The 16063-nt window shown below is 34.2% G+C and overlaps 2 protein-coding genes across 2 annotated transcripts in view; both read left to right on the forward strand.

Annotated features, from left to right (window-relative positions):
- LOC111372804 (omega-hydroxypalmitate O-feruloyl transferase-like) overlaps positions 1–765 on the forward strand; it is a 6917-nt gene extending 6152 nt beyond the window's left edge. The window contains exons 4-5 of the mRNA XM_022995210.1: positions 192–310; positions 751–765. Coding sequence (XP_022850978.1) covers positions 192–310; positions 751–765 — 134 coding nt within the window. The remainder of the gene's footprint in view (positions 1–191; positions 311–750) is intronic.
- A 6004-nt stretch (positions 766–6769) lies between these two features.
- Positions 6770–8891, forward strand: LOC111372813 (probable E3 ubiquitin-protein ligase ATL45). The gene is made up of 5 exons (XM_022995222.1): positions 6770–6834; positions 7143–7227; positions 7786–7854; positions 7971–8014; positions 8223–8891. Exons 1-5 carry the CDS (start codon positions 6770–6772, stop codon positions 8806–8808), a joined length of 849 nt encoding a protein of 282 aa, XP_022850990.1. The 3' UTR covers positions 8809–8891.
- Positions 8892–16063: the final 7172 nt, after the last annotated feature.

The following is a 16063-nucleotide window of genomic DNA, read 5'->3' on the forward strand; positions in this document are numbered from 1 at the left end:
GTTAATCAAGAATTGCAAAAATTTAACTAAACTACTTGTCTTGAATTAAATTAACATATAAAGTAGCCACCTTTCTTTTCAATGTGTATAAATTATTAAAGCAGCCAACACTCCTTCTCTTTTTTCTCTCCTCTCTGGCAGTTGTCTTCTATATTAAATCCCTAGGCAACCCTCTATTTTTGTGTGAGTAGGAGTCCAAGGCAACTTCAATGTTTTTGTAGTTCCAACCAAAACTCTCCCAATTAGAACTCTTGTGCTTGTAATGTCTCTCTATAATTCAGCCAGTGCTTCTCTTTTATTCCCACAGCAGGTTTGTTTCCTTATTATTTTCAGCCCTTATTCTCCAAGCATGAGGCCCAAGTATTTTTTTTTTATTTTCTTTAAGTTCTCAACTTTCAAAGTCTAGATTTTGATCCCTCAGCTTCTATCCAATGGCCAATTTAATCCCCGTACTTTGGATTTTGCCATTTTCACCAATTTTTTGTTTCTTTCCTTCAACTCTTTTTTCATTCATAGTATACCTATTGAACATAAAATATAAAAATTTAGGATATCTTTTGTCAAAAGAACCATCAAATCTTACTATCTTAGGTACCTAAGTGTATAAAATACATTTATAATTCATACTTTTCAAATTCTCAGACAATGAAAATTGATGATTGAAAATCAAACAAACAAGAGAGATTAAAGTGCTTAGAATAGATAATGGACTTGAATTCTGTAATTTTGAATTTGATTCTTTCTGTGAAGAGTTTGGGATACTAAGGTGTAGAATTGTTATATACACCTCTTAGCAAATGGTATTGCTCAAAGAATGAACAGTGCTCTACTAGAAAGGGTCAGATGTATGCTTCCAAATTTTTTCTAGGGAAAGCCCTAAAAATTGCCACCTATCTTATTAATTGAAGTCCATCTAGTGCCATTGATTTTAATGTCCCAGAAAAATTGTGGTGAGGGAAGATGCTAGGTGATAGTAAACTTAAAGTTTATGGCTGCGTAGCCTATTCCCATCAAAGTGAAGGTAAACTTGAACCTAGATCCTTAACATATATTATTTTGGGTTATGGAGAGGAAACCAAAGGCTATAGACTTTGGGTCAAGGGCCAAAATGGTTATATGGTGATTGTTTGTGTCATCTTTAATGAAAATGATATTCCCTGCAACAACACTTCAATTCCAAAATCTACTGAATCTACACCTATCAAAGAAACTGTTTTGGAAAGTCAAACCGATAATGTTGTAAATCAAGATGACTTAACTGAGGTGGAGACTATTCAATCTGAAATGGAGAATGACCAAAATGAACCAGAAATTGAAACTGAATCTATGAACCCACCTCTTGTTGATTATCAACTCACAAAAAATAGAAAAAGAAAGAACAAAATATCTTCAACTAGTTTCAGTAATGATGATTTTGTCACTCTATTCTCTGCATTAGACTCCTTGAATTCTGAACCTACTACCTTTGAGAAAGTTATTAACTGCCCAGACTCTAAGTATTGAAAAGAAGCCATGAATGAAGAAAGGATTCTTCAATAAAAAATAATACCCTGGTCTTAGTCAACAAATCTAAAGATAAAAATGTAGTTGACTGTTAATGAATTTTCAAAATTAAGCAAGGAGATTCTAAAAAATAGAAAATAAACGATATAAATTCAGACTTGTGGTCAAGGGTTTCACTCAAAAGGAAGGAATGGACTATAATGAAATATACTCACCAGTTACTAAGTATACTTTTATTAGAATTCTGTTAGCCTTAACTGCTTATTTTGTCTGAGAACTGGATCAACTTGATGTCAAAACAGCATTTTCTTAATGGTGATCTTGATGAGGTTATACATATGAACTAACCTAAGGGCTATGAAGTAAAATAAAAAATTGATAAGGTCTGTCAACTGAAAAGTCTCTTTATGGGCTAAAACAAGTCGCAACGGTATATAAAATTTAACTCATATGTGCAGACTTTAGGTTCTGTGAAAATCAATTATGACTCTTGTTTGTTTTACAAAGAGTCAGGTGGACCTGAATCCATTTATTTGTTATTATATGTTGATGACATGTTACTTGCTTGTCATGATAAATTTGAAATTGATATTGTTAAATTAAAACTAAAATTTGAATTTTAAATGAAAGATTTAAGCCAAGTAAAAGGATTCTTCGAATGAAAATAGAAAGAGATAGACATAATTGCATTCTATTTTTTAAAAAAAAAATCCCCCTATGCAAAGAAAATACTTGAGAAATTTTCTATGCTTGAGTGTAAACCTGTTTCTCTGCTCATTGCTAATCATTTTAAACTGTCTGGTAATCAGTCACCTAAAACTAATGATGAATTAAAAAAAATGGAATATGTCCCTTATGCTAATGTTGTAGGATCCATTATGTACCTTATGGTGTGCACTAGACTTGACTTAGCTTATGGACTTAGCATCTTAAGTAGGTTTGTGGCAACTCCAGGTGAAACACACTGGTTTGCTATAAAATGGATTATGAAATATTTAAAAGAAAAACATGGGATTTTGTTTAAAAGGAGCAATAAAGGGATAACTCCAAAGAAATTTTCTATGCTTGAGTGTAAACCTGTTTCTCTACTCATTGCTAATCATTTTAAACTGTCCAGTAATCAGTCACCTAAAACAGTGAATTAAAAAGAATGGAATGTACCTTATGGTGTGCACTAGACCTGACTTAGCTTATGGACTTAGCATCTTAAGTAGGTTTGTGGCAATTCTAGGTGAAACACAATGGTTAGCTATAAAATGGATTATGAAATATTTAAAAGAAAAACACAGGATTATGTTTAAAAGGAGCAATAAAGGGATAACTCCAAAATGATACACTAATTGTGACTTTACTGGTGACCTTGATAAAAAAGGATCCACATCTTCTTATATCTTTATTTTGTGTAATGGTTGCATTAGTTGGAAATCTCAATTGCAAAAATTGGTTGCATTGTCCTTTATTGAGATTGAGTAAATTGATGCATGTGATGCTATTAAAGAAAACATTTGCTTAAGAGGGTTATTAAATGAAATTGATTTTATAAATGTTATGATTTATACTGATAATCAAAGTGCCATTCATCTTAGCAAAAATTCACCATGACAAAAATAAGGCATGTGGATATAAAGTTTCTCTTTGTGAGAAACATGATTGAGAAAGGTTTGATTTGTTTTGTTAGATTCCTACAGAATTTAACCCCTCTGACTTAGGAACTAAAATCCTGACTCTTAATAAGTTTATATATTGCTTGAAAATTCTAAACATCACTTGAAGGTTGTGATCAAGTGATAATTAGAATATCAAGCCTTTATTTGTTGAAAACTAAACTAACTCTAAATTTTTCTTTTTACAGGTTCTTAGAGTAAATGAAGTCAAGAGATGCGTAGATCCATTAGTTGAGACTAAGAAATAGTTCAGTAAGGTGCAGATTGTTAAATATTGGGCTACCTCACTTTTTACTTGGTCTTTTGGTTTGTATTGTTTTGGTGATCAGTTTTGTGGCCCATTGTATAAACATCATGTTTCTAGTGTCACATTTCTCTGCCTCTATTAATAGGTTATGATATGTCGTACACGTGGCTCACTCTTGATCCTAGATTGAAACATTTCATATGGATAGATACATATACTTGGTTTTACCCTTTTGGCTTAGGAGTGAAATAAGCCGGCTATCCTCTTCTTAAAAGACGCTGGCTTTCCTTGTCAGTAAATTTGAAAGCTCGGAGGCCTCTACGCAGCTATTGTGAACTTGCCGAATAGTCTTCAGTATGTGTGGTATCTAAACGATTCTTTTCTCTGTGTGAGGTAGGGTTTTTCTCTAAAATTTCTAACTTGAATCTGTGTGATTTAATCTCTTATCTTGGTGAGAATGAGGGTGATTTGAGTGATCTTTGAAAGATCTCCGAGTTCGTTACAGATTTGATATAGAGAGATAGAGAGACTAGAATGAACTTGAAGAAATCTCTGATTTCTTCATATATTCTGTACTATTTCTTTGTGCAGATTAGTGGATCTTGATCTTAGTCTCTTGGCAGATACTCAACGGATGAGTAGGTTGATTAGACCAAACATTCGACTCCTTTTTGGGGCAAAACAATTCTGTTGTTGTTGTTTCTTTTATGTTTCTGCAATTTAATAGTTCGTACAATATGTTTCAAAAAAATTATTGAAACACTCTGGGACCAACATAAAGGTAGATATATTTATCTTATTATTTATTTTTGGGACCAGTCAACCCGCTTACCAAAATTGTGGTTCCTTCAGGTCCTGCATCTCATTTTAGCTAAATTGAGTATAGTTTGTTATTTACTTATTTAAAATATACGACTCAATTATAGAGTAGAAGGGTGTCCACGGAGTGGCCGACTGATCTGTAGGGAGTGAAACAAGTGTCTCGTAGAAGTTTATCATATCCGACGACGGATAGCTGTAGAATTTAAGACTTAAAGAAAGATATTATTTCATTTAAAAAATAGATTTTACACACTTTTTGACACACTTTGATTTTATGGAAACACTCCTCATTAACACACTACACTACCTCTCCTACAACACAAAGCTAGTAACTTAGGAGTGGCAATAGGTTGTCGGAGGACCAGTTGAGCTTGATTCATCCTCAAGGGAGCTTGCCTCACAAATTCACCTTTTTTTAAAACCCTCATTTTTTCCTAGGCTTGAGATCGATTACTTAATTTTAAAATAGGTAGAGTTAAAATTATACACGAACAACTTACCATGTGTACAATTATTTCAAACAACTTAATATTATTAGGTAATTAACAAAGTATCAATATGTCGAAATTAAATATCATTTACCTGATTACACACAATTTCGGCATTACTTATTTTTAGATTTGAAAATGAGCTTCTTGTCGATCCTTTATACACATTAAGCTTTTTAAAATGTCTTCTTCGAGCCAATTTCTGAAATCAGACAAAACTTGGTCAAATGCACTAAAGCAAACTCTGGTTCTAGAGTGTTAGTCGGAAGTATTAGTAGATCACGTGCAACCATAGAAACAATGGGATATCTACATTTGTGACATCTTCAAAGATCAAGTAACTCAAAATCTATTGCCTTAGTTGGACTTACAGTTCTAAGCATTTGATGACTAAAATATCTATATGATTTGTAGGCATTCACCTAATGTTATGTAATGAATTCAATATTTCCTCCTCTTGATCAAGATTAGCATTAGAGAAGGGTATGGAGGGTGGCTAACTAACGTGTGCACCCATCGTAGTCTATATAATTTGTACATTTCAATTAACCAAGTCGACAACCTGTGTAGACGGAGGTATAGAATTTAAGACTTAAAGAAATATGTTATTTTATTTATGAAATAGATTTTACATACTTTAATTATATGGAGACACTCCTCACTAACATACTACATAGCCTCGCTATGTCTCTCTTTCCTACTTATTTTATTTACTCTCACTCTCTTCATACACTTTCTCTCATCACTCATGCATACACAATCACCTTATATTTATAGGTGTTAATGGATGATTGTGGAAGGTTCTGAACATAATTCTAAATGCATCCATAAATGGTAGTGATAGTAATTGGATTCTTCTAGCATCTTCTAGGCATGGATGCATTCTAGATTCTTCTAGTCATGAATCATCACCAATTTTCTAGAGAGTTCACGGAGCTTCCTTAAAGTCGGTGATGATCTTCAATTCTTCCCTTCAGCACCGACTTTTCATTTTAACTCTTTCTTTTTTGTCATGCCCAACTTTGCCTTGATGAAATTTGAAGCACTTGATTTCTCGTTCAGCATATCTACCACTTCAAATATTTTTTGTTTTTCCATTCTTTCTTCTTCATTGATTTTTAGATTGGTATACTTGGTGCTTGAATTCTCACATCCTCCAGATTTTCTTATTTGTGATTGTGGATTTATACGTACCTTAATATCTTGTTGACATCTTTGATCCTCCGTTCTTTGTGTTGCTCTAATAAACTCTTATTTATTACTTAGCATTCACAAATCTTTAGTTTCTCCAGAGCTTTGTTGTGCTTCAGTGATTTCCTCTTGCAATTTGTTATCCATTTCCTTTAAATTTAGCAGATCCACCCTCTTCGGTGTCTGCTCTGCCATCTGCGGTGTCTGATCTAGCAGATCCATCCTCTGCGGTGTTTGCATTTCTTCGAAAACTTCTTCTAATTCTAATAGTTTCTCCCTCTGCGGAGTCCACCCTGAAAACTCTTTATGAAATACGATGTCCTCTTCTAAATTAATCTAATCATCTTCTCCTGAGTCATTAGTCCAATCATCTTCGCAATTTATTTGCTTAGGCAAGACTACCACCAATGTTGATTCATCTTTCACACTCGAGTTGAATTTCTTTTCTCGAATATGATCAAATGTTGCTACGATTGCCTTAGCATCTCATTCTTCTTCACTATTGTATTTCTGTTGCTCGTTAGATGTAGCTATATTGCCTTCTACTAACTCCTTTTTAAACCAACAATCTTTAGCACAATGGCCTCGTTTGTCACATACAAAGCACGCGACATTAGTTCGTTAATATCCTTGACATTTCTTGTCATAATTTTGCTGAGCTCCCCTTGTCTGATAGCTTCTCTCAATCCATCCTTTAGATTTATCTTCTTTTAATTCTTTATAATTTTGCTGACGAAATCGACATCTTCTTTTATAGCTACATAATGCTTCTTTTTTCTTCTTTCTTTATCGACACTCCTAACATTTGTCTAGTTAACGCTCTTGGTCAGCCAACAAATTTTCAAGATTAACCAATGAAGGTTATTCGGGCCAACTTACATTGCAGTGATAAAACTTCTGAATTCGGGTCTCAATCTATGTATGACTATTCTTCTCATTTGAGACTTCAAAATTTTACTTGAAGCGTCTAATTCAGAAATTTCACGACAAAGATATTTAACTTTAGTAAAATATTGACTTACCGTTAATTTTCCTTGAGTAGATGATAGCAGCTCGTTTTCCAACAATTGAAATCTCAGGTCATTTTTTTTTTTAGAATAGTAAGGCTAAAGATTCCCATGCATCCTTTAGTGTAGTCTTCTCTCTTATATGCTCCAACAATTCTTCTTCAATTGTTGTCTTTATAACAAACAAAGTCTTACCATCTTTGATTCTCCACTTCTTCAGAGCTCCAGCCTCCTCTGGCGGCGTCACGTCACTTCTGTCAACGACTTCTCACAGGTCTTGCCCTTGGAGATACGACTCCATGCAAGTTTGTCAAGTGGTATAATTATGATTGTTGAGCTTCTTTACACAGCCTACCACTTGTAGATCGCCCATCGTGACTTAATTTACTTCCTCATAATCAAGCAAACTTTATAAAAGCTTCACAAACTCCTTTTGTGCACAAACTCAAGAAGCTCAAAAAATCCTTCTCCGACCGCCTTGCTCTGATACCAATTTTAGAATTTAAGACTTAAATTTTGATATTATTTTATTTATAAAATAGATTTTACACACTTTTGGACACACTTCGATTATATGGAGACACTCCTCACTAACACACTACACTACCTCACTATGTCTCTCTTTCCCATTTTTTCTATTTGCTCTCACTCTCTTCACACACTTTCTCTCATCACTCATGCATACACAATCACCTTATATTTATAGGTGTTAATGGATGATTGTGGAAGGTTCTAGTATGGTGGTGAACAAAATTCTAGATACTTCCATAAATGGTGGTGATAGTAATTGGATTCTCTTAGCATCTTCTAGGCATGGATGCATTCTAGATTCTTCTAGTCATGAATCATCACCAATTTTCTAGAGAGTTCATGGAGCTTCCTTAAAGTCGGTGATGATCTTCAATAGCAACATGCACATGGATGCTGATAATGTATTACAAACCAAAATGCAGACACCTCTTCTTTTCTTTTACTTAAATCTATCTTCTAAAGTAGCTTTATGGTTGGATAAGCTTGTTATTTTCATTTTCCCCTTTATGATATGCAGGATAGTCATGAGCTGTTTATTGCTGACTTGCTGCCATTAAAAAGGTAGTAAAAAATGTGGGTATGCCATCAGATCTGATGTGGAAAAATGCCATCTTTTGCATAATATGCATTTCATCAAAATTGGCTTCCATTAGTTTAAAAAAATTGCTCAACTGACTCCCAAAATCTCACTAGTCAGCTGTCAGCCTAGTTTTATATTACTGTGTATTGTGCAAAAAAGGTAATGACATCAGCCACTTTATATCTATAGTTCTATCTATATATACCAGCATTTTGTTTCTGAAGAATCTCCCCCTCCTCTCCCGTTCCCTTCTCTTGTAATTGCTAGGATTTTGCTGAGTGCTTCAATGGTTGTGAGCGATCATTTTGTGCTGTGCAAAGCAGCTGTCATTTTTGCTGTGACTAGATGGCTCTTGTCCTTTGCTCTTAATCTCCTGAATTCTATGGCTCTATTCTCAGCTTCTTCAGATTCCTTCGCACAAACTTCCTTTAAAAGAATCCCCGTTTCTTCGTCGTCCTTGGCCAATTTGAAGATAGTTAAGGACAGTCTGAGCTCGACCACCTTCGGAAACATCCAACATAGGCTGCCGGAAAACTGCGATAATTCATGTGCCGTGTGTTTGAACCAGTTGAAGAAGAAAAGCAACGTCTGTGAGCTCAGAAACTGCCGCCACGTCTTCCACAAGCATTGTCTTGAGAAGTGGCTATCTTATGATGGCTGCCGGTTAACATGCCCGCTTTGCCGGGTTTCTCTTCAGCCTACGCCGCTGCCGGAGCCACCGCACTGGGCGGTGGAGCGTATGCAATATTTATTTGGGGATGATATGCTTCCTTGATCCTCATTTGACCCCTTTTACACGTCACTCCAACTAAATATTCTTAATTAGAAAACTTACATGAAATTGATATCTTTCTACCAGTTGAATTTTATACCTTTAGAGTAGATTTTTGCATTTACAGTTGTATTCTAATGTAAATACTTATATTATATATTTTTTTAAGTAAAATTTTTGAATCGTGTTTTCTATTCCATGTTGTTTATTTAATGCAAATTATTGTCGCTAGAAAAAAAAATTCTTGTTAAAGTAATTTGGGTGGAGCCAAAATTTGGCTTAAAGTAAAGATTTGCACTTTCAATATTATTTTCCAATGGTCGCTTAACGTGGGAGGTTGTTTATATTTGGGTCAGGCTGTCCAGATTCCGGTGTCTGGGCTTTTGTTTGATTGGTCCAAACTCTGCCGTGGGGCGACCCATTTGGAGGATGGACCAGCCCACCTCCGGTTGTAGGTAATAGGGTCCCATTGCCAAAGCTTTACAAAAGTCGTGGTTCCAATTGAATTGAACCAAAGATTTTCCACGAGATGCACGAGGCCAGTGTGTTGCACATGCCTCTTTTAGGTCTAGCCGCAGGTTGACCAATTTAGCAACCATCAACGGCGGAAGTAGGTACTGCATTATTTCCTTCCACGTAACACTTATGTCGCATCATAATTTATGCGTGTTGATGCAAACTTAACGTTTAAAAGCGTATGGTAGAGATAGACTTACGAGCCCAACGCATGTCACGTTGTATGATAGATAATCCACTTGACTAATAATTTTTACTCTCGAAAAGGAAATCGGTCCTTTTGAGACTTTCAACTTTGAGATAAATCTATTCAATGTTCATGTATTTAAATCTTTAATTGGTACGTCAATTTTGTGATTCGTGGATTGTATATGAATGTTTTCGACACATCTTGACACGTGGTTGTGAAACCAAAGGACATAGAATGGTATCTTAATATCATTGAATTGTTGAGTTATTTAATGGATTTTTGACTTGAAGTAGGGAAGGAATTTCCAAGAGCACAAGGAATCATTCGAGAAAGTTTGAGATATTCCACATAGTAAGTGGACATGCTTTATTGCAATTGTCACTTGCTTATTATTGTTATTATTATTTATTATCTTTAGAGTTCAATTCAACAAGATAACTTATCTTGTAGCTTGCCATTAATTATTAATATTAATTCTCTATTTCTGCGACCTATATGTATATTGTAACCTTATCTACTAGGTAATATACCATGTTGACCCCTAACCTTATCTACTATGTATTATTCTATGTTGAACCCTCAAGAATGTAAATATTTAGAAATGTCTCATGTAGGAATGTTTTGCAAGAATCAAATCGAATTTTTGAAATGCTTTGAGTTTAAAAAAGAAAAAGAAAAAAAAAAGCATAAATCTTATATATAATCTAATTTATTTTTAAAATGAACATTTGCGATTAATAGGATTAAACAAGAAAGATTGTCCCCGCCCCCACGCCACGCCACCCCACGCCACGCCACACCACACCACGCCACGCCCCCTCTCTTTTTACTCCTTTGTATGGTTAAAAATGATATAACAAACGCAAAAAAATTGAAATGTAGGGATTTTTTTGCAAGAAGTGTCAAACATAGGGATTTGTTTTGCTATTAGGCCTTATTAAAATATTAAAAATAGCAAAAAATCTCTCTCTGTTTCTCTTCTCTTCTTCTCCAAATGAGATTACCATGTTAGAAGTGAAAAAACTCCGACCAACCATCGCCCAAATCATCGTACCCCGCCAGTTTTTTTTTTCGCAATTTTTTTTTTTTTTTTTTTTAAGGCCTAATAGCAAAAAAAATCCCTATGTTAAACACTTCTTGCAAAAAAATCCCTACGTTTTAATTTTTTTTGCGTTTTCATCCATATTTTAATGTTTCATTGCGAAAAACGTCATTTTAACCAATTTGAAATGTAATGACATTTTGCACACTGTAGGCCAAACGTAGGAATTTTTTGTACTATTAGGCCTTTTTATAATTATTTGGACTCACTTGTACTTTTTAAAACATTTAGGAGTTAGATTGTAATTTATTCTTTATTCTTTATTTTTTTTTTATTTAAATTGGAGGGTATTTTGATCATTTTACATTAAAAATAGTGAAAATGATGTTTTTAACAATGAAATGTTAAAATAAGGACAAAAATACCAAAAAAGAAATGTAGAAACGTTTTGAACAATAACGTTGCAAGGTAAGGACCTTCACTGCTGATTACCCTTTCAATTATTATAATCTTTTTCTCTCTTCCACATCATATAAATGTATATCATTATATACATAGTAGTGTACAAATAATATTATTCATGAAACATTAATTCCTAACTATACTTTTCAATGATGACAAATCGGACAAATAAAACTGCCAATAATCAAAATCCAAAACACATTCATATTAGGTAAATTTAGTAAGTCAAGTGAATTTTGTACCTTTCAATTTGGTCAGATGATTAAACAATTAAATAAGGTTACCCATAAAGGTTATAAAAGTAAGGCCAAACATGGGTCGATTGGCTATTGGAAAAAAGTCTGTCAATTGAGATTTAAAAATAAACCCAGCGCCGAAATAATTTACATGGGATAAAAATCTTTAAAGCCCAAAATTTTTTAAATTTATTTTCATGTATCATACTAAACTTCCTTTTAGCATAATTAAGCATGTTTGGTTCGGCTCAAAGGCCAAGAAAAGTAAACATGAATAACACGCACAAATTTTTTTTTATCGTTTGTCTTTATTGCATAAATCAACTCTATCATTTTACTTTGGCAATTGGAATCTCATATCGAATATTCTTTATACAAATCACTCGTGTCGTCTCATTTCATCTAGATGCTCCATAAAATGATTGTGTGCAATTAACTCGAGTCATTAAGTAAGGGCATTTCAATCAAGACTCTATTTGACCTTATTTTCCTGCCTAATTCTAATCATACTGATAGGGTGTTTGGTAGGGATTAAAATTAGATTTTTTAATAAATTGTGATAGAAATTTTTGAAATGTGTGATTGGAAAGTTGTGGGACCTATGAAAGATGTGATTAATATTGTCTGACTTTAACTTAAATTAAATAAGATTTTAATTCGTACCAAACATGTTGTGAAAGTGTAATTTTATGTGTGTGTGTGTGTGTATGTATATATGTATATATATATATATATATAGACTCTATGCGCGTGTGTAAGTATAAGGATAAAATCACGTCCAAATCTTCTTTTTGCACATGAAAAGAATATTTGATCCTCGATCATGCAGATTTGAATGCAAATTGAGATGAATGCTCGTCCTCGATAGAGAGTTTCTTTTTTAGTGGTATAAAGTACCCATGAACATAATTTTTCCTTGCAAATTTTCCTCAATCTTGTTTGCTTCATCCTTCTTATACTTGATCTCATTATTGATTGCCACTGATTGTTCAGTGATTGCACCGTTCAACATGTTTTTTACTCAAATGTAAGCTCTTGTTTGTCATCCATTATTTCACATTATTTTTTTTACGGTACTTATTTTCAACTACACATTATTCATTAAAATAATATTACATACAAATCAACAACTTTTAACGACACATTTTTCATCAATCTACTATTCTATAATACATTTTGAAAAATTAAACGGGCTCAAACACTCCCTAAGTCTTATAAAATAAAAATAAATGGCAAAAAACGTTATTTGTACATGCACTTACCATTTTTGAACCTTGACGACTCCACGACTCCATGTCAGTCATTGGATTGAAAGTATCCACTCTAGTTCCCTTTTTGGATGTTTATTTCTCATCTTCACTGTCCAAACTCCATTCCTCGAAGTTCCTGTCGTCTTTGTCAGAATCCCTAATCTTTTGGCCTATACAATACACCAAACCCAAGATTACAATGAACTCTTTGACTGTCAGCTTTACCAGCAGTAACGTAATGCTCCTCCATTTTTGTGATCTGACTCCACAAGCTCTTCTTCTGGTTCCACTCCTTCTTTCCTCTTCAGCCAGTACATTATTCTCCATGCCATTTTCTTCCATTCTATCTATGTTCAACCCTCTCATCATGCTGATCATTTGCATTGTTGGAATGGAAGATGTTGCCCACTGCCCATCACCTATTCCAGTATCATATTCCAGGGTTTCTTCCATATTTTCATATAAATTATTACCTCAATGAATTTCTGTGTCTCTCTTACTAATGCTATCAACTACAAAGGCATAGCATTCATAATTGGTAAGATCACGCAATCTTCATTGGATGTACTCTTAACTTCATCAAAAATTGGTCCTTTGGCAATGATTTTTTTGTGTTAAGGAGCTACAATGGACCCTTTGTCCATTTCTGTCCCCCCCATAAGACCACAATCTGTCTCCATCTAACCAACCTATTGCCAAACTCATTTTTGCTTCTTATAAAATAAATCCAACTTTAGCCCTTGTTTGGGCTCCATTAAAATGTAATTTTGGAAAAAAATTATTTTAAAATAGTGATTTTTCGAAAAATGTGTAGTTAAAAAGTAAGAAAAAGTTTTTGATATATTGATAAGTGTGTTTTTGCACACTTATTTAGGTCACAAACATGACTTAGTTACGAGCAAAATGATTGAATTGTGACTTAATTTCGTTGCATTTGTGAATTGTAGGGAACACCGATGAACATGGTGAAATTCATGAGAAAAGACTCGAAAAAGGACTAAAATGACACAAAGTGAAAGTTCAAGGACCAAGGTACAATTACCCAAAAGTTGACCCGATGAACAAATCAAGGAATTAGTTGAACCAAATGCCAATTGATCATGCATTGGGATGATGGAATGGAAAGAGTGAAGAAAAGATGCCTAGAAGTGAAAAATTCAAGTAAAGGGACTAAATTGAAGAGAATAGAAGTTGAAGTCTACCATGCGGTCGCATGGTAGAACTCTCATGCGGCCGCACGAATGGATGCAGGGAATTTAAATCGAAACATGGAATAACCATGAGGTCGCGCGGATTAAAACCATGCGGTCGCATGGTAATTTTTTCGATACGAAATTTTCTTTCCTTATACGATTAAAACTCTTTTGGTAACTTAATATTGATGGGATATAAATATAAAAAAAGGTCCAAAAATGACCAAAACGCATTGGGAGGCAGTAAAACACATCTTGAAGAGGATTTGGAGCGCGAGAACGAAGATTGGCTATTGGAATTTCAAAATTTCTTCAAGCTTTTATAATCCGGTGATGCTTATTACTCAAAACCTAATGTATTTTGTTATTTTAATCATGCTAGGCTAGATTTTCATGTGCTAGGAGATCGATGAACCATGTAATTTGAATTTTAATATCCTAATTTTGCAATTTGATATTAAGACACATTTTTATTGTTTTGAATAATTTATATGCAATTAATGTTTCCGCAATTAAGGGCTCGTAATTGTGTGAATTTGGGTGATTTATTCTTGCATTCGAGAGAATTGGAATAGATTTGGCATAATATAAATCATCGTAAGGTCCGATAGGGGATAGAAATATAACTCTATGCCCTACGTGAATTTTTAAGTGTTTATAAAATCGCATGCATTTTTACATATGCTCTTGTCATAGAAATATAGGCCGGTGATATGTAGAAATATGTTTGACACATCTCGAGAGAGAGTATTTGATAGACTTAGGAGCATTGATTCGTCACAATTGAAGTGTGTTGTCATGTTGTGAAACTAGGGTTTAAAGTGATAATTGCATGGAAAATCGTGATCCTAGTGTGTTTAATTTCTATTGATTATAACAACGTGCGTTCTCAACTTTTAGTTTTATTCTAGAATGTTAAAATATTGTTTTGAGTTCTAATTTCAATTTACTAATAAAATTTGCGTAATTAGGGTTTCTTTTTGAAATTAGGGTTTTACTTAGGTTCACATTAAATTTACTCATTAAATTTGCGTAATCGGCAGTTGAAGAGAATGCTTGAAGTCACAGTGAACTCATCTAGAAAGGACTGGTCTAAAAAGCTAGACGATGCATTATGGGCTTACATGACATCATTCAATACACCGATAGGCATGTCTCCATACCGCCTAATTTTGGGAAAGCGTGCTATCTGCCATTATAAATGGAGCACCGGGCATATTGGGCTATGAAACAGTTAAATATGGACTTAAGTGCCGCTGGTGAAAAACATCTACTGCAACTGAATGAGTTAGCCGAATTTAGAATGGAAGCTTATGAAAATTCAAAACTCTAGAAGGAACAAACCAAGAAGTGGCATAACATGCACATTCAGAGACGAGTATTCGAAGTGGGGCAGCAAGTACTACTACATAACTCGAGACTCAAGCCGTTCCCAGGAAAACTACGGTCACGGTGGTTGGGTTTGTACACTGTCACAAAAGTCTTACCATACGGAGTTATACAAGTCAGCCATGAGACTAAAAGTACCTTCACTATTAATGGGCAAAGGCTAAATCACTACTGGGGCGGTGACTTCTCCAACCAAAAGTCCACCATTCAACTCGGGACATCAAAGTAAAGCAGCTGCAGAAAAGTTGAGCTATCGACTATAACCTAGTACTGGGTGGGAGGCAACTCATTGTATCCTTTTAAATTAATTTACTTTTGCATCATAGTAGGAATTTTTCAATTTCATTTTTCAAATTTTTAAATTTACGTCATTGATCATTCATACATATTAAAAAGAGTCCAAGCAATATCCACACAAGTCCCTAAGCATCACACACACGTTCAGGTTGATTGGAGTTGTTTTTGGATGATTGGGTGTGATGTGCACGCATTTCGAGGCAAACATTTATTCTAAAAAAATTCAAATGACAATGCATGATTGTGAAATTTAATCAAACTTGTGTTTTTGGGGGAATAAAAATTTAAAAAAAAATTTATAATGATGCGACCGCACACATAACGATCGAATTTCAAGTGGCCAACGCCACTTGAACCATGTGGCCGCAGGCAACAAAGCCATGCGGTCGCATGGCGGAATCGGGTGTGGTTTTTTTAACCACACCCGGTTCCTTCCTTCCTCATTTTTTTCTTCTCCCCTTTCTTCTCTCAATCTCTCATGCATCCTTCGAAAAATTTCATCCACCAATTCTTCCATTCAAATCACATTTGCACTACACAATACACATGCCGTACATCAAGCCATCCACTTCAAGGTAAGGTATTGCTTCACATTTCTCTCTCTCTCTTTTTTTTTTTTGATTTCTTTTTGGGTTATTCGTCTTGGAATTCCTTTTTTTTTTTTTTTTTTTTTTTTTTTTTTT

This window comes from Olea europaea, chromosome 2, assembly GCF_002742605.1.
Source record: "Olea europaea var. sylvestris chromosome 2, O_europaea_v1, whole genome shotgun sequence".
NCBI classification, from domain to species: Eukaryota; Viridiplantae; Streptophyta; class Magnoliopsida; order Lamiales; family Oleaceae; genus Olea; species Olea europaea.